Raw genomic sequence first — 19,865 nt, 5'->3', positions numbered from 1 at the left:
GGTCATCTCCTGTACTGTGTCCGCAGTCTCTGGTCATCTGTACTGTGTCCGCAGTCTCTGGTCATCTCCTGTACTGTGTCCGCAGTCCCTGGTCATCTCCTGTACTGTGTCCGCAGTCCCTGGTCATCTCCTGTACTGTGTCCGCAGTCCCTGGTCATCTCCTGTACTGTGTCCGCAGTCCCTGGTCATCTCCTGTACTGTGTCCGCAGTCCCTGGTCATCTCCTGTACTGTGTCCGCAGTCCCTGGTCATCTCCTGTACTGTGTCCGCAGTCCCTGGTCATCTCCTGTACTGTGTCCGCAGTCCCTGGTCATCTCCTGTACTGTGTCTGCAGTCTCTGATCATCTCCTGTACTATGTCTGCAGTCTCTGGTCATCTCCTGTACTGTGTCCGCAGTCTCTGGTCATCTCCTGTACTATGTCTGCAGTCTCTGGTCATCTCCTGTACTATGTCTGCAGTCTCTGGTCATCTCCTGTACTATGTCTGCAGTCTCTGGTCATCTCCTGTACTGAGTCTGCATTTGTTCATAGTTGTTTTTTTTTTTTTTAAACTATAGTCCGGCCTCCAACGGTCTGAGGGACATTGAACTGGCCCCCTGTTTAAAACGTTTGAGGACCCCTGAACTAGACTAACCATTTTGCTGTAATCTGAGGGCAGATTTGCATAGTGCTAACCAATCATTTAGCAATAGAATGATATGAAGTTCTGCAAATGTTTGCATACATAGTTGTTGGTTTACAAGCAGCAGGTTATGTCAGAAGGCTTAAACTAAAGCAACACAATTCACATATCAGAGATTTTGGTGTATTCCAAACTAAAAAACACATTCAGATAACTTCCAAGGTAGCAATGGAAAAGCAAATCACCGAAAATGGTCACCAAACTTGTATAGAATGAGACTTGATCATACACGATTTCAGGATAGTAGAGAATCCACACAATCTTTGTAGCTCTGCTATAACAGCCTGTCAGCACTTATTCTCTTCCTTAGATGTCAGCTTTTATACAGGAAGTCAGCCAGTTATTTAAAGTGACACTAAACTCATTTTCTTTTTTAAATAAAATAAATGCAATATGTTCATAAAAAAGTATAATATACTTTCTCTCTCTTCCTTCATTTCATCTCTCAACTGAAAGGCTTTTTCTGCTATTCTCCGACTTCTTATTCCAGGGTGGCTACTTTCATTCCCCATGGCCCACCCCTTTCCTAGCATGTGAACGTAGCCATCCTTTTCTGCTCGCCCCTGAGATAGTCCACCCATCTACATTCAGACACATTCAGTAGTACGCAAAGCATGAGACCAGAAATAACAGCACTGTTCTTTTTACATTAGTAGCATAAAGTGCAAAAATGGAGAAGCATGCACAGAGCTAAAAGAGCCCAAGAACAGTAAGGACTAATATTTTAGAATGATTAAGTTAGAAAGAAAAAAAAAAAGGCAGCGGCATGTTATACACAATTACAGTGTTTTAGATACCATACGTGGATAATGTGCCTGGAAGCTGGAAACCACTGAAGTAGTGGCGCCTACTTTAGTGGCATCAGCCAGGTATGTCATATACATTGTTACATTATACACACACAACACACAATGCAGATGTCTGGAGTTACTCACTGTGATCCATGTTATGAGTCTCACTCTGTGATGACAACTCTTAATCCTTGTGAAGGCAGTTCTTTCTTTTTATCATTGTCAACAAATTGTCTTACCTGCACTATGTCGTGCAGTTCACTTGTTATTTTTGTTTTGTAGTCACACTTTAAATTGTAATCTAGTTTAAACCCTTTCTTTACAGGGGAAAATTGCACAAATGAGTCACAGACAATTAAAATCTGAGAAGTCCCATCTCTTTCCCACTTTACTCAAAAATGCCTGGTGTAGAATTTTATGAAAATATCTTGATATGACTTGCCTAACAAGTACAATTAAGGTGATGAGAAAACTTATTGTTTTCTAACATTTGTTTTAGAAGAATTTAAATCACCAAATAGAAGTAACCCCTGAACATGTTAATTACCTGGAGTGTGCTCAATGTTTCATCAAAGGAAACAGCCGTAATAGTACAGATAATTACTGTCTTTGTATTTCCACCCAGAGAATTCTGAAGAATCCTTGTCAGCTTGCTATCTCTGTAGTTGATAAATGCTCTAAATACACAAATTAGAGACAATTATGCACAAATAATGTGTTATTTGGACATAAGAAATCTTCACCTTGAATGTAAGAAGAGAACATGTTCTCCACATGCAGTACTTACCCAGGCTGATCATCACTAAGTTTCTTAATGACTTGCCCAAGGATAAACAAACTGCGGTTAATATTGCACCCTTCTTTTAACCTTACACCTGCAAAAAACAGAAAATACATAGCACAAACTTGTCTAAATGTACACCTCTTATACAACGTTTCGATCAAAATAGATTACCTTCTGCCCCAGTTTGACTTGCTCTTTCACTGCCGGCCAAATCAACAAGATTCTGGGGGGGAAAAAAAATAAATAAAAAAGATATGGATTTTACAGGCAAGTCAAAATTTGTCCCCAAGCATAGAATAAGAAGGGTAACCCGGGGGGGGGGGGGGGGGGGGGAGAAATTTTGTACATTCCATATCTTGGAATACAGTAGGGGACACAGATTAATCATACAGGGGTTACAGGCAAGTACCTTCAAGTGATTGGACACTGGCAAAACATCTGCGATCTGCAGATCAGAGTGCCACTGTGTGAAGCTTGCAGTAAAAAAATAAAAAAACTGCAACAGCTGAATATTGGACATCTACCTGATAAAACTTTGTAGTCCAGTGGTGTAAGGCTGCTGCTTGGTTTTCTTCATACTTTTCAGAGGGTTTGGTAGCAAAATGGGCTAGTAAAAGATAAGGATGCGGTTTCTCTGTGAGAACGTAAGCTCTTGCTATCAGATTCCTTATTCATGGTGGTGCGATGGTTGACTTTGAAGTAGGGTATTCCTTGTGAGGCCCCGAGGCAAGACATATGCGTTCCTCTGATGGAAGTATTAACTTTATTGGCTATGACCACATTCAGACAACGTAGAAAGATTTCCTCCAAGACAATATTGTCATTGTGAAGTATTAGGAAAGACTCTCTACAGGAAAACCAAAAAGGCTACTTTAAGAGAGATGCTCTGGGGAATATCCCTGAACGTTTCAAAGGGTGGTTTTTGCAGGGCATAACACTTTGAGGAAAGGTTTTTTACAATGGACAGTGAAGCCATAGGACTTTGAAAAAACATATAAGGATGAGACTTGACCTTTAAGAGTGTTTAAGGCCAAGTTCTAGTCAAGACCCGTTTATAGGAAAGCCAGAATGCAAGGCACAGAGTAATCACTGGGAATTAAGTGCCTGTGTTCATACCAGGCACAAAGGATTTCCAGGTGTGATAACAGTTTTGTTTTGTTTTTTGGGAAGAGGCTTTTCATACTTTTTAGCAAGGAATGACTCAGTCTCATAGCTGTTGAGACCATCTTTAATGATAGAGAGGTTTCTGAGTCTGAAAAGCAAGATGGAATATAGGGCCTTGAGATAACAGAATATGTATGTTGGAAAGAGGCAGGGGTCTGGAAGTCTGAGTAAGTCTGTGTACCAGGTTCTTCTAGCCCCAGTTTGGTGCAATTATGACCATTTTGCTCTCTTGCTATATTTTCTTGAGCAGAAGAGGTAAGATTTGCACTAAAGAAATTGTGTAAATTAGTCTAAACGGAGACCAGCTAATTATCAAGGCATCAGAAGCTAGAGGATTGCTGGTTCTGGCAATAAACAGAGGTAATTTGTTGTTGAAACTGGAGGAAAAGATGTCCACATAGGGAGTCCCCCATTTTTGGCATATCAGGTTGAATACATCTGAATTAAGGGCCCAATCCCCTTGATCCAGGCAATGGCAGCTGAGGTAATCCACTTTCCAACAATCCACTCCTGGTAAATGAACCACAGAGATCATTTGATAGTGAGCTTCTGTCCATATCATCTGGTTTGTTTCCTTCAAGGTAGCCAGCCTACTGGTGCCCCTTGGTGGTTGATGCAGCCTACAGCTGTGGCAATGTTTGACTGCACCCCGATTGGTTGTCTCTTTAGAAGGGTGGTCCAGTGCTGCAGGGAGCTCCAAGATTTTGATGGAGGCTTGATTTATTGCCATATACTCTTCTCAATGAGGCTATTATTGACCTTGCAGATTTCATGCAAAATTTTGGAATCCGAAGGAATGAGTTCAGGGATTTCAAGTTCAGAATAGGACGAATACCCTCACTGGGCTTTCGTATCCTAAACAAGTATGAATAGAATCCCTTGATTCCACTGGTGGCAAGAGATAGTTCAGGGTGTTCTGCAAATCTATCTGTCCTTGGGCAGTTTTTGGTTGATTTGATAGAATAAAATGGTCAGTTGTAGAGTGTTGAACTCTTGATGTCAGTGACACCGAGAGAAACAAACTTCCCCACAACTCTCAGGAGTGAGGGCACCCCTTCATTGTGAGGATGGCTTATGGGAAAGGCTTGGTGGCTTGAAGGGCTGAACTTGGGTGGTAAAGTTAAATATAAAAAAAAAAAACAAACAAAAAAAAAACCAAAAAACAAACATGCTACACTTACATGCTCTGTGCAGTGGTTTGACACAGAGCAGCCCAAACCCTCCTTTTCTTGGGTCCCCCGCCAACGCTCCTGGCTCCTTTACCAGTTCCCCAATAGCAAGCATATTGTTATGGGGGCACTGGTGCCTGCTTGCTCCTGAGCCCCACTCTACGTATCCATGACACGCACCCCTCCGACACTCTTCACGATGGCTGTATTCGACAATGGCTCCTACTGCTGTGTCACAGACACTGAGGAGAGAGAGACCTGGGACAGCTACGCTTCCTGTGCAGATCACTGGATCGAGAGGGTGCTTAGGTAAGTATTGGGGGGTGGGCGCTGCTGCACACACAGCCTTTACAACCACTGCAAGTCTGGTTAGAGCAGACAGGTGCTATACATTTAGAGGGGTGTTGGAACCTTCCACTGTGGAAGTACAACCAAGTGCCTCACCAAACACACATCTTCCTTGGAAGGGCATACATGTGAGGAATCTTTTGCAGGTAGCTTCAGCTGCCCAAGCTTTAAGCCATAAGATTCCAAGTATATCAATGGGCATTAGAGCCATTCTGGAGATTTGTTTAATGACATGTTGTGGGGTATCCACACAAAAAAGCAGAACAGAAGGCAACTGCTGTAATTGCTCTGTAACAAGGCAATCCTGAAATATTGTGTTATGTTAATTGTTTACTGTTCCAATCCAGTTAGCTGGAGTTTGACACAATTACAGCGAAAGCTGGTTGCAGGGCTGGTCCTGCAAGAGTAAAGACAGCTTAGGAGCCTCTCTAATTTTCTACCTACAGAGTCTTTGAAAGAACATCTCCAAAAAGTACTGAGATGTTTCACAATGTTGGACTATAATGTCCAGGTTCGCCTGTCACGGTGTGCATACCCACAAAAGGGGACTTCAATGACTGGGTTCCATAGCGATGGACCATGGCCCTGGAACTGTATAGCCCCCTCCTGTGGCTAAGTTCTAAGGTGAGTGCCCATGCATGATCCAGTGCTGAAGGCACTTTAGAGGCTGTTCCATTACACGGTTTCCATGTTAATATGAGAAGACAGTAAGGGTTGATTGAAGAAATCAAAGGTGGAATTAAAAAAAACTAAATTAGGTTTCTAGGAACTAGGTTCTAGCTTTTAAAAATGTAATCGGTTCTGAGGGTGACTAATCATGGAGATAAACGGATATGAATAATTCGGTCCTACCCCAGCTTTAATTTCTTGTTCAAACTTTTTATTTGGTTACATAGGTAAATTACATACAGTGAGGCACTACAAGTAGTACCATATGTATCAAGTAGGTAAATATGAAGTTCAGGCCTTTTAAACAACTGTATGATTACAGCAACTGTGTGCACTGAATAAAATAACCAAAGAAAGAGGAAATGAAGAAATAAAGAGGGAAGCAAAAGAAGTAGAAGGTCAAGACAATGTTGAGGATGGGAAAGTAAGTTGTCGTTGATCACCCATGTACTATTAGAGTTTGGAGGGGATAGGGAAGAAAGGGACGTAACAACTGCACAATGATCGGACCAAGGGACGGGGAGGATATCAGAAGTCAAAAGCCTGGATGAGGTGCCGACTGTTATAAATATATGGTCAATGTGCGAGAACGATTTATGGGGATAGGAGTAGTGGGTGCATTGAAGTTTTACAGGGTGGGGTTCTCTCCAGGAATCTATCAAGGAATGGCGATTGAGAAGTTGTGAGAAAGAGCGTGATGTGGCTGGAGGAAGGGGAGGCCGAGGGGATTTGTCCAGGAATGGATATATAGTGAGATTGGAGTCTCCAGAGATAAGTAGAGTACCGCGCTTATGATGATCTATGGTAGTCAACAGGTGGAAGAGGAACGGGAGGGGATCTTGATTGGGGGAGACAATTGTAACTAAGGCATCTAGGAGCAAACCCGATAGGATAAGGTAACGACCTTCCGGATCTTCAAGTTGAGCGTGGCGTATGAAGGGAGCTGTGCGATGAAAGGCAACGAGTTTTCGTGGAGGCGGTGAAGGTTTGCGGATAGACAGGACTAAAAAATTTAGGGGTGGAAATGCGGGTGAAGTGGGTTTGCCGCAGGCTTATGATGTGTGCTTTCTGGGAAGCAAAGAATCGGAAACCTTTGTTTCGTTTTTGAGGGATATTCAATCCCTGAACGTTCAGGGTAAGAATGTTTAAAGGGTCCCATTGCAAAAATAGGGGAGCTGCCAAGGAAAGTTGGAACCAAAAGTGGAGCGCTGAGAAGGTGGGCCCAGGGAGAAGGGTCATAAGGGAGGGGGAACGGGGAAGGGAGGGAGACACACGTAAGGAAAAAGGAAAAGTAGAAGCAGTAGTCAGAATAAGAGAAAGAAAGGACGAAAGAAAACGACGAAAGGACGAAAGAAAGAAAAGGACGAAAGGACGAAAGAAAGAAAGAAAAGGACGAAAGAAAGAAAGGACGAAAGAAAGAAAGGACGAAAGAAAGAAAGGACGAAAGAAAGAAAGGACGAAAGAAAGAAAGGACGAAAGAAAGAAAAGAAAGGACGAAAGAAAGAAAGAGAGAAAAGAAAAGGACGAAAGAAAGAAAGAAAGCAAAGTAACTGAAGACAACAACCTGGCCCCCGGGACTAAAACAATTTGGACAGTCCGGGGGGACAGGAACAGCCCAGATGGTACAAAAAAGATGTACCACATAAGCTGAGAGGAGTACGCAGTGACAGGCAGAGAGGACAAGCAGCACATGATAAAAAATACAAACGAACAGGTACCAAAATTAGAAAAATGGTACCAGGGGCTCCCAGGGCAGTAAAGGGGGGTCTGGACAGACAACGGTGCCAGAGAGTGGTGCACCAAAAAAGGGAGGTGGTGCAAAGATAGGAATAGGAGGCGGGCACGGTTTGAGTCCAGATCCCCTAAACAGTAATGGGAGACTTCCGCAAACATAGTCATCAACTTATGTGACCTAAGGAGAGAAGCAGTAAGGTTAACAAACAGTTTACACCTCAACAAGGGTAACATGGGATTTCTGAAAAAAAAGACCCCTGCGGTCACATGTGGTAACATTGAGGGCACAGGATCTGGGGGAGGACTCGGTGTGGGTCGGTGAGATGGTGAGGAGGACCACCTGGCCAGTTGGTAATGAAAGGGGAAAAGGGTCAAACACTGAGGGGGTAGTGGAGACAAAGTTTCTTCGTGGGGAGAGTCAAAAAGATGATCAGCTGGCGATGGTTGAAAGAGGGAACCAGTATCCACAATGGGGTGTGGGTGGAAAATCAAGAGGGCGAGTCCCAAAGACTTGCAGGTGCGTGTACTGGACTGAATAGATGATGATGATTGGAACAGGGTTCAGTCCGTGGTGTCTTGAGGAGCGGGTACTGGAGAGATGAAACGCCCGCGTTTATGTGTGACGGGTTGACCTGTTGCTGAAACGGAGTGGTGGGCTTTCTGGGGTGAGCAGGAGGCAGACCTTCTGCGTGATCCTCCTGGAGCCTCTGGTGGAGGATGGAGTTGAAGGTGGCAGAGTGTGTTAAGTATTTCCTCGGAGGATCTACAGATATAGTCCTGGGATTGGTAGGAAAATCGCAACGTAAAAGGAAAGCTCCAGCGGTAGGTGATGCCGTGCTGGTGGAGGAGTTGCAGGTGGGGCTTCATGGCTCTGCGCTTAGCGATGGTGGCCGGACAGAGGTAAAAAAACAGCTGATATGTATGGCCTTGGAAGGTAAGGGTGTCTGCGTTCCGAGCCGCTTGGAGAATTTGTTCTTTGGTGCGAAAATAATGGAATTTTGCAATGATGTCTCGGGGTGGACCGTTTGGTGTGCGTGGGGCTAGAGCACGATGAACCCTGTCCAGCTCCAGGCATTCAATCGGGATGGAGGGGGAAAGCTCTTGTAGCAAGGCGGTTGTCGTAGAGAGGAGATCAGTAATAGTTTCAGGGAGTCCTCGGATTCGGATGTTAGAACGGCGGGCCCTGTTTTCGAAACCCTCAAGGCGGGACTGAATCGTTAGGTTTTCGTCATGCATCGCCGCGAGTTCGTCTGAATAGGTGTGAACTTCTGTGTCCAGGTTGTCAACCCTGTGCTCTAGCTCAGCTGTGCAGACACCCAGGTAACAGATTTACAGAGTGTGCCAGTAATGTGGTCAGAGGTCTGCTTTAAAGCTCTGTGCAGCATTTTTTCAAACTGTTTGAGTAAGTCATGTTGCACTGGGTCAGGACTAGGGCTAGAGGGGTCTGTTATAGGTAATGTGTTTAGTGTCCCTTTAACTGTGCTGTTGTCAGACTCACCGTTTGAGCTGCTGTGGTCTGGATATGGCTGCAGTGCTGAAAACGACATGGAGAAGGAGCGTGCCTGCTTCCCTAGTGAACTGGAACCGGCGGCTATCTTTGTGGAGGCCCGATCCAGGGCTTCCTTAATGGGTCTCACCTGACCTTGATATTTCGCGGCTCCCCGGACCATTATGCCGGTCTCGGGGACGCCGCCTATGTGGTCAAGGCTGCGGGGGGGCATGGGGAAGGGTGTTTGCAGAGCTCAAGGGGGCCGGGAGCCGTGGCAGTACGGCCGCTTATCCCAGTCCGCAGCGGAGTCTCAGGCGTGCATGACCGCGTCGGGGATCCTGCGCATGCGCACTCCTAATTTCATTGTATAATGAAGGAGAGACAGGCTGTGCTTAGTTACTACAGTTTCATCTAAGCTTTAGCATTTTACATGCACAGACATGTAGTGGCTACCAAGAGGCTGAAGAATATTCTGCAACACTGAGAGGCAATGAAGAATGATAAATAAAAGTGAATTAGCGAATGTTGGCAGATTTATACCCCATGGGTTATAGGTGTGTTTTCTATATGTTTTTTTTTTTTTTTTTTAGACCAAAATGAAAAAAACAAAAAAAAACAAAAACAAACACACCACAAAAAAAAAAAAAAAAAAAACACAAAATGCACAAGCACTGGATCTATCACAAGGCTGCAATTTTAGCAGCACTTTAAGGGTGGTTTATACTGAATGGACAGTTGCTGGAGAGTAAACAGCTGTGCTTTACCTCTCCAGCTGTCAGTAGGAGGCAGTGATTTAGCACATCACACAGCTCTTCCATTTTTTTTTTGTTAAAAACACTGAACTTTATTTGGAAATGTACAAAAAGTACACTTCATTCATGTCAAGGCAAAGCAGTGTGATTCACGGTGCTGCTGTACAGAATCATGTGACTATGTACCACTCACTGCGATAAAAGGCAGCATGTCTGCATTTTATCGCAACTTGCTGCAACCCAGGATGCATTACACTGTGAATAGGACACACTTGCTCTCTGAGTTCATTAACGGACACAGCCTCGTCTTTTTTATCCATGACCAAACAGAGTTTTATAGCCCCACCTACAGGAGTAGGCCACTAAGCAGAAAAAAAAAACTATGTCGGAACTACGTCCGTCAAGGTAGTGCAGAGCCACCACCTTGGGGTGTGACAGCTGAGGACACAGATGGAAGGACAATATCCTCATTCAAGTGAAAACCTGACAATCACCTTCACAGAAAGGAAGGGGGAAGGTCGAAGCACCACATTGTCCTTGTGTAAAACCAGATAAAGTGGCTTACAGGACAAAGCCGGCACTCCCGACACCCACTGAGTGAAAGTGATAGAGGCTAGGAAGGGAGAAAGCGTAAGTAAAGGAATATCCCAAATGCTCTCAAAGGGAGGCTTCTAAAAAGCCGACAGCACCAAAATTCAGTCCCATGGTAGCAATGGGAAGTGCATAGGGGACACCAAATGATGAATCCCTGAATGAAAGTGTGAACCAAAGAAAATGTGGCCAAGCGACGCTTAAGAAAAACAGTCAGAGACTTGAATTTTCATCGTGCTCAATGTAAGCTTCTGATCCACATCACATTGGAGGAAGGCCAACACCCGAGCCACAGAGAAAAAGCGAGGATGGACCCTCAAGGGTTCGCACCAAATAGAAGCTCTCCAGGTGCAATGATAAATCTTCCAGGGAGGTAGATTTAAGAGCAAACATGGTCTAATCACCAAGCCAGGCAACCCCCTGGCCTTCAGAACCTGTCTTCCAATAGTCATTGTCAAAGCCAGCGACAGTAAAAAGCAGGGGGGACCACAGCCCCCAGATAAAAAATGTCCTCCTCAAAAGACAGCTGCCAGGGAGCTTCCACCACCAACCATGTTGGAGTACCACGGACAGCGAAGCCAGTTCGGAGCCGCCAAGATGACCAGGATCCTTTCGGCCTCTATCTTGCATAGTAGACAAGGAATCAGTCGGAAGAGCAGAAAGGCGCAGATAAGATTATACAGATATCATGGCACCATTAGCGCATCTGCCAGAGGCCCCAATGAACCTGCCACAAACCTTTGAATCTTCCGGTTGTCTCCCAGCGAAGGAAGAGATGATGGAACACCTCCGGGTGCAGGGACCACTTGACATGATCCAGCCACTGATGGCTGAGATGGCCGATTTCCAGTCCTCGACCTCTGGAATATATATGCTGGAAAAAACCTTTCCACCTATCTCAGGACATGAGAAGTCTCCATCGCCACTGCTGCACTTCTTGTGCCCTCCAATAAGTGACATATGCCACCACGGTGGCATTATCCAACTGGATCCAGATCAGCAGACCCTGTAGGCGATCCATCCATTGTGTCAGTGACAAACTGATTGCCCAGAACAATGATGGGCAGTCGCGCCTCCTCCGGAGTCCAGCGACCCTGAGTCAAGTCCCATCTTAAAGTATTACTAAACCCACAACAGTAAAATCAGTCTGTATATGCAGTAAAGCATGCTTGTTATACTCACTGTGGAGCCTAAGGGGTTAATCATCAGCAATATGTAAAAAGGATGTTTGATCCTGTCTTCTTTGATCCTCCCCTTCTTTTACTGTCCCCAATACATCTGCTGATAGTACAGAGCTTTAGGGGGAAGCTGCATGTGCTCAGTTTGGTGTGTATAGCTAGAGAAATTTTTTTTCTCTTGGGAGAATGCATGTGATTAGCAACTGGGCCATTCAGCGCTGTCCAGACAGAGGGTCAGGGGTTATGCAGCCTGATAACAATCAGGGAAGAATTAAAACTCTGTCTACAAACTTTAACAAGTGCTTGGCTGGACACTGATAGAAGTCACAGGACTGCTCTAACCGCTGATGAGAAAAAGTTTAGCAGTTTAGATTTACTAAAATAATTGCATTTCCATGTTCTGTGTACTGTGGAAGACCAGATATAGTGAATGCAGGGTCATGGATTTAGTAACAATTTAAGACTCCGTCCCAGCCCAACAGAATGGCATCTGTCATGACAGTTCATTGAATAGGAAGAACTTTCCATTCCGGAAAGCAGAGACCACAACCACCAGAGAAAAGTCCCTCATCGGCCACTCCAGGCAAATTTGGATGGAGGAAAAAAGTGGAAGACCTGTTCCATTCGGAGAGGAATTCCTTCTGCAGTGTTCTTGTATTGAACTGGGCATACAGAACCACTTCGAAGCTAGCCACCATCAGGTACAAAACCTGCATGCAAAAAAACACAGAGAGCCACTTGTAAGGCAAGAGCTGCCAAACCGCAGACCAAAGCTTCTGTAGTTTGTCCGATGAGAGAAACACTGTGGCTTGCTCTGAATCGAGGATCAGCCCCAGACACTTCAAGTTCTTGGATGGGGTCAACACAAAAGGTCCAGGATTCACCCCAAGTCCTGTAGGGAACACATGGTGATCTCCACACTGTCCAGTCAAGTGGGTCTCCACACATAGAAGTGGTCCAGGTAGCTGATCCCAGCAATCCCTCCTTGACTCAGCAAAGCTAGGACTGACCAAGACCTTGGTAAACATCCAGTGAGCGGAGGCCAGAACGAAGGGCAGCGCCTAAAAAAAGGTTAAACTGTGTCCCAAGTGGCCAAGTGTTGGAAACGTGGAGAACCCATGCAAACAGAAATGAGCAGGTGAGCGTCCTTGAGCATGGAAGCCAGAAAATCCCCCTGGTGAAGAGAGGCCACCACCGAGCAAAAAGGTTTCCACCTTCAACCTGTGGACCCGCACAATTGTAGTGAAGTCCAGGACTGGGCGAAGTAGAAACTGAACAGATCAGAATGAAAAAAATGCCCGGAACCGCACCAGAACAACTAACTACTCCACGAAGAACAATTCTGCACCGCCCCATACAAAGTCCAAAAAAAGGCAGGCGAAGCCGTAGATCATAGGGGAAAAGACCCGTCCAGAAGAAAGGGGTGAACTGTAGGCATAAAAAAATTATTTGGTGGACCACAATTGTAGGAACTGAGGGGAGCCAAAAAGGGACTGGAAACCAGCGAAGGTAACCCCTACCCTGAAAAAAGGGGGGGGGGGGGGCGTAACTCTCCTGCTGAGGACTCATCCACGGTGCTTTGTGCCGCCTTAGGGAGACTTGAGAAGTTCGAATCCCTTGGTGAGGACCCAAGGGGAACAAAAAATCTGCCTGTGTGCCGAGAAGGCAGTTCAGCCATCCTACGCGGGTCCTTTCCCATCTCAGAACAAGGGAGGACGGAACAGTAGCCACTCAAAGGTTCCTGATAAAAACAGATAGACATCCTGGAAGAGCAGGTCCGCCAGGGCCTGTTTGGAAGACAGGTCAACTGACCATCATTCGAGCCAAAAGGACCTGTTCCAGAACCACTGCTGAAACAGAAAGTTTCAAGGAAACTGGGGCTATGTCAACGAATACGACACAAAATGTACTCCAGCCCCTGGAGCACTGATCCACCAGCTCCACAGACGCATGAGGCATCTGGCTGGGAGTCAAGGTCTGTCGCAAAATCAGACCATTTGGTCAGCGTCTAACACACCAGGGCTGTTGCCAACACAGTCCAGGGCGCAGACCTGGTGATGGTGAAAATAAAATGAGCTACCACCTCCACCATGGGCAACTTAAAAGGGGTAGCAGACCGCAAGGTGCTTAGGGAGTACAAGTAGATGCTTTGTAAGACCCCAGACCTGGCAGACAAGTTAGTAGATATATGTGGGGTAAAGGAAAAACATATCAGCCTGAGCTGGCTGATAAGCACCTAAATGAGACCAGCACCACAGCAGATGCCCCACGAAAACCTCCTTAAAGTAGTAGTCCACAGGGGCCGCTAGAGGCCAAGTACAGCAGGGGGGTAAGTGCACACGTGCAAAATTGGGCTGTGTCATCAGCCTGCCCAGGGACCGCCCCCCGTCTTGTAGCGAGTGCTGCCATTACCACTCAGCATAGTGGAGTCGAAGCCTGCCCAGTAGGCCACGAAGCCGCACCCCAAAGTTATTGTCAGCCCAGCCGCATGGTGCACTTTCACCCGCAAGCAAGCCCAGTTGGAGGTCCAGGACTAAGTTGCAGTACCCAACAAGCCCCAGTTCACTGCCAGAGGCCATAACAATCAGAGGGAACCCACCCTCCTATAACTAGGACAGGATACCACAGGGCAGTCACCACGGCCCCTGCAGCCACCACCAGTCCGCCAAGAGACAGAGTGCCCATTGAGGGACTCAGTTAGGCCATGTGATCCATAGCGCTGCAGACAAACCCCACATCCTGAGATAAAAGGGTAGGAGGGGAGTAGGGGGCAGGTAGACCACCAAGAGGTCAGGAGGATTGGAGGAGAACCCTGCGGGGCTGGCCACCCCAGGGTGCACCTATACCCCACACCGTGTCCGGGGAAGGAAGGGGGCTGTCAGTCTGGGTAACACTTTGACACAGACAATAGGAGCCCGGTCATGTGTGTTCCCCTGAGACGTTCAACTCACTGGCCACCCTGGTCCAGGATCATGCCCTTCCCAGCCCTTAGCTAGCGGTCTGAGCTTGCTCACTGGTCAGACTGGGGTGACCACTGGATCTAGATTATCCAGACTGTCGCCCAGCCCGACTATTGATAGAAGATATCCGTAGGAAAAAATAAACCGAAGGAAAAAGCCATGAGACCCACAAGTTCCCACCGTAAAAACACATCCATACTTCTGAAGACACTAGGCAGAATGACTGGAGGCTTATAGCAGAGAGAGGGGGTTTTATGCCCACAGAGGACTGCCCATAGGAGAAGCTGACTTTGTTTTCTGCCTAGTGACCTACTTCTATATGTGGGGCTATAACACCCTGTTTGGCCATTGATAAAGAAGAGGAGATCATGTCAGTTAATGAATGTAAGGGAAATTGTTTTTTGACTGTCCTTGTGGTGATCAGCTTTTTGCAATGCACTAAAACCCCAGTCACTGCACAGTGTAAACTAGCCCTAAGAGGCAGATGTGGCTCACATTCCTTCAAAGCTGCCGGCTTTACCTGATACTGTAGGAAGACATAAGCCAGTGATGTGTTCTTGGAGTTAGATAGAACATATATTTTCATATTAGTTTTATTGTACAAATCAAGAATTCCAGAACTAGACACTTGGGGGTTTATTTACTAAAGCTGGAGAGTCCAAAATCAGACTCCCTTCTGCATAGAAACCAATCAGCTTCCAGGTTTCATTGCCAAAGCTTCATTGAACAAGCTGAGGTTAGAAGCTAATTGGTTTCTATGCAGAAGGGAGTCTGATTTTGGACTCTCCAGCTTTAGTAAATAAACCCCTTGGTGACAACAAATGGCAAGGTTTAAAATAACTCACCAGGTGAGAAACCATAACTGCTCCTTCACAGCTCTCTGAATTGCCAGGGTCATTACTCTCTCTGCTTTCAACAATCTGTACCAAGTGAAAAAAAAAAAAAGTTATAGGTATGCTTTGAAAGTTTACTTTCATTTAAACTGTTTTATTGCTACTACTACATTATTTTGTTTTAATAAAGTATATATAGATCCATATTATATTACAGTTCGTAACCAGTTACCCACTGACCTATAGCAGAAATACTGCTACAGGGCGGCAGGGCTGTGCAAACTCACATACATACATACATACTTTCACGTAAACCAATCAATTTACATGTATTGGGATTTTTTTTTTTTTAGCAAAGACATGTAGAAGAATACATTTTGGTCTAAATTTATGACAAAATTTGATTTTTACATTGTTCACTGGATAGGTTTTATATCAAAAAGTCAAAAATATTTTTCCCCCAAGATTGTCAGTCTTGTTTATAGCGCACAAAAAAAAACAAAACAAAAAAACGCAGGTGATCAAATACCACTGAAAAAAGGCTCTATTTGTGGGGGGGAAAGGACATAGATTTAATTCAGTTAAAGTAACGCAGTGCCATATCACAAAAAATGCCCTGGACAGGAAGTGGGGTAAATCCTCTGCAGGGCAAGTGGTTAAAGTAGAACTAAATAGTGAATACTTTCCTGTCCAATGTTCACTCATCGGTATCTTCTTCTGTCATACCAGCACTCAGACTGGCCTAGCACTGGGCAGGAGCAACTCAGTTTACAGCGACAGAAGACAGTGAGCAGGCAGGTAGGTAGGGGCATTTTATTGCAGAAGAGATTGTGCATGTCTCGTCTGCAATAAAAACCTGCCTGCTTACTCTATCGTACAGCAGAACCCTTAAATATCCTATTTTAAAAGGCAAACAGCAGACAAAGTAACCAATAAGAACATTATGAGCTTACCATTCTAAAAATTGTATGAGACCGGCTACTGCGCTCATTCATTTTTGTCTCCCCATAATGTCTGTTTTCTGCAAAAGAATATGAATTGCTGAAGTTAAAATGAAATTTCAAGTTTTTTTGTTTTTTTAATTAAAAATAAAGTGGGGTAAGCTTTGGTTCATCTATTGAGGTTTTTCTGGCTGTATGCATCTTACTTGTGGTGGATTTCCCTCATATGCTGTCCCATTACTATTAGTCACCAAGACACCTAAAAGAAGGGAAGTCCTTTAATAAGGCACATATGCAGCAATTAGAGGTGGGTTAGCACAGGAAGGGTTAAAATGCACTTCCTACATGGGTGGTCCCCAATAGAAGGTGTGAGGGCAAATCTTTCCAATGAGAAGCAAGCAACCATAAAAGTCTGATAAATGTTCTAACTCTTCCCTACATTATCAGAAACTGAAAAGCAAAAATTAAGTTTAAACAACCACTTTTGTAATGATGCAACAAGTAACATTCATACTGTGCTAAAAGTGCATACTACAGCACAAAAAGTTATTCTTTACTCACACCTGTATGTCACCCATTTTGTAGATAAGTGGCGGTGTCAGTTACTCTTAATGGCATCTACATGTATCTTGCCAACATGCATGAACTGTAGTGCCAAGCATTTTGTTGTGAAGTGATTTTTAAAATGGGTCAGGCATTTCTTTTGCGTGTATGGCAGCCCACTGAAATGGGATGCGGAAATACGCAAAACAGCGCGTGCACTCTATCACATCTGTGAAGTGTGATCGAAGCCTCAAAGAGGAACTTTACTAGGTTTTTAAAAGGCAGGAGCTACAAATACTGTAGCTGGTTTGGGGTGGGGTTTAAAGGCTGTTGTAATTCCTGCCAAGAATTCTGATAAAAGGGTACGTGTCAGGAAAAAAAAACGAACAAAAACACAAATCCCCACTTGATGGCGATTGGGGAAAGGGGGGACAGTACTTTAGGTGAAGTCTGCTTTAACATCTAGTGAATGATGGCTCAATTGGCCATAGTTTCCCTACACAAATTGTCAACTATGATAAGTTGAACAGCCAAAATTTCTTTAGTTTTGGATAGATTAGGGTAGGGAAAGACTAGATTCAGTCTGTGTACTGTTAGGAAGATTTCCCATAATTTCTTGTCCTGGAGATGGAACAGAAAGCGAGAGGAAATCTCTCCAAAATGACAGAAAACCCTCTAGACGAGTGCCACCGGAACAAGTTTCCCTCATTGGAAAATTGCTCCTGTACCTGAGGGGAAAACTCAACTTTGTATTTCTCATTTTTTTCCCCCCAGGAAAATTGAGGGTGAATCAGCAGAAACACAGACATCAATGTAAATCTGACAGGTTCTGTCCTTGCCTCACTCTTTTCAAAACTAATAGAAATGTTTTGACTATAGATTTGCTTTAACATGAAAAGCAGTCTTTAGTCTATAGCAGTCTTTTTTCAACCCGGGTGCCTTGGCAAAGTACCTAAAATTTGCTCCAAATTGCCCTAAAACTGTGTACAAGCCAGCGGGTTGATCAAACCTGCCTTTTGCTCCACAAAGCCACTGGTTTTCACTGTACAACATTACAACCTTAGGCACTATGCAGACTAGCTGCCAGTGTCCTAACAACCACTGATATCATCGGTTTAAGACGAGGATGTTGGACACCTGCACAGCATCCTTGTTTGACCTCCCTCTCTCTGTCAGCACCGGGGTCATGTTATAGCTGTGTGGGGAAGAGAAAATGAGAGAAGAAATGCTGGAATACTAATCAGTACCAGTGTGCAAAAGTGTATTTGCTTTGGAAGAATAAATCACCTGTTTGGTGTTCTACATGCATGGAGCCTGCACCATGTAAAACTGTAGATTTTTTTTTATTTTAGAATGGCGTACCTTAGATTTGCATAATTTTAAAGGGTGTCATGACTGGAGTAAAGTTGAGAAACACTGCTCTATAGAAAGCACCTGAAACAGCTGAGGAAATCATCAATGACAATTGCTGGCTACCCCGAGTGCATGAAACTCTTGTACAGAAAGTTATAGAAATTGGTTTCTTACTTTCACCCTTTTTGATCCATTGCAGGACATCCTCAGGATAGGTCACAAGTTCTTCAGTCAGGTCAGCCACATACACATTTCGCTTTAAATGGGGAAGAAAAAAAAAAAGCAATTTTTTTTTTACAAATCAATGTTTTTTTCCCTACATAAAAATAGAAAAGAAAGCTTATCCACATCCACCATGCTCCCTCTTTTTTGCTGCAGAAGACAGGGTAAGTGAATTCTGGTTGCCTTATGCCTATATACAGGCATTTATAAATACTAACAGAGAGATTCCCGACACACTGACTGGGTATCTCTGCCAAGAAGCAGCTTCCCAAGCTCTGGAACATGACACAAGTGACTATAGCTGTAGCTACCCCAAAGAGCTAGACAACGCCAGTTTTTGGAGTAAACAAGCAGAACTTCTTTATTAGAGATACAGTTTATACAGAAAACCATCAGATAAGAGCTAATCAAATTGTCACAGACAATGTCCACCTCAGACAGTCTGGCGTCCACATAGGAATACATTATACACAGGAATACATTATACATAGGAAGCCATAAATTACAAAAAGATAGTTATTTTAAGGCGATACCAAGAGAGCAGTGGCAATCCCAGGATACCATTTTATATTCCTGGACCTCCAGATAATATGATGCTAAAAAGTGACATGTTCCATGGACAAAGCCAGGGTGACAGCTGGTTGAAAGGCACCCAGGTGCTGTTCAAAGAGAAACCGGTCAACAGTTCCATATCCGTGGTTACCAAACCCTGGTGAGATGTAACTCTGAAATTCCAAGGTTCCCAAGTAAGCTCCCTCTCAGTAACCACTTCGACTCAAGTTCCACCAAAAGGAGAACATAGTCTCAAAGGAGCAACATGGCAGGACAATGGACCTTCAAAGTGACTCCTAGTAGAGTTAGTGGGTATTCCTACTGGCTCCTAGCTGCTATACAGTTTCATGCGAATGTAGCTAGAACCCGGTGAACCGCTAATGGAGTACCCAGGCTATGTGGAAGGCCAGATGGGCATAAAAGTCAACTAGCGATCAGCTACTTTTGGATACCTTGAAAACACTGTAAAAACACACAGAGTTCTCTGGGCAAAAGGTTCTCCTGCAGCCCCAAGTCCGTGACAATAACCACTAAAGTTGAAGCTTGAACATGTAAGCAATTTAGATTTAAGCACCTCGTCAGTAACAATACTGGAAACAAAAATACTACTCTGAACTTTCCACAATATAAGAAAGAGAACACTGGCACTGTGTGGTACTCAAAACATCTTTCATGAGTAAATGGATTAAAACTATACCATTATCCTGTCCACTAAGTGTTTGGAATCAGTTACATTTACTGAGCTTTTACAGCTTTTCAGCTATGAACATGGAGGATTAAAAATACTGCTTTATCCAAAGTATACAACATATAAAGCTTGTAGCCAGTATCCTCTGAGCCTGACATGACTGATCATGTAAATTAGTCTACACATTAGTCTGCAGTGAAAATGTTACAAGGCGGAAGTATTTCCAGTATCCTAAAAGTACTGTAACATTATTATTTGTAAATGTGTTTCATCTTGAACGCCAAGAAAAGTAAAAAAACAAAAAAAAAAAAACTTTCCCTTGCAGTGGGGATGTGAAGGGATTAAACGCTCATTTATGTCGAACCTGGACAAGCAGTTTTACTTACCACATCCTTCACATTATAAGACTAATCCCCTGCAGCTT

General features: G+C 44.3%; 1 protein-coding gene across 2 annotated transcripts in view; it reads right to left on the bottom strand.

Moving 5' to 3' along the window:
• Window positions 1-19,865, bottom strand: part of CENPE (centromere protein E) — a 155,892-nt gene that overhangs the window by 114,889 nt on the left and 21,138 nt on the right. The window contains exons 6-11 of one of the 2 annotated variants that reach the window (XM_089680529.1): window positions 18,154-18,235; window positions 16,096-16,163; window positions 15,155-15,229; window positions 2,427-2,478; window positions 2,259-2,346; window positions 2,019-2,148 (exon numbers count right to left, since the gene is read on the bottom strand). In XM_089680529.1, the coding sequence (XP_089536655.1) occupies window positions 2,019-2,148; window positions 2,259-2,346; window positions 2,427-2,478; window positions 15,155-15,229; window positions 16,096-16,163; window positions 18,154-18,235 (495 nt within the window). Of the gene's footprint in view, window positions 1-2,018; window positions 2,149-2,258; window positions 2,347-2,426; window positions 2,479-15,154; window positions 15,230-16,095; window positions 16,164-18,153; window positions 18,236-19,865 lie in introns of those variants that run through there. The other variant, XM_089680528.1, reaches the window with a different exon arrangement.

The sequence above is a fragment of the Staurois parvus genome, unplaced genomic scaffold (genome assembly GCF_062004578.1).
Source record: "Staurois parvus isolate SC_StPar_1 unplaced genomic scaffold, SC_StPar_1.0 ptg000244l, whole genome shotgun sequence".
Lineage (NCBI taxonomy): Eukaryota > Metazoa > Chordata > Amphibia > Anura > Ranidae > Staurois > Staurois parvus.
This window is presented reverse-complemented; position numbering and strand designations above follow the sequence as displayed.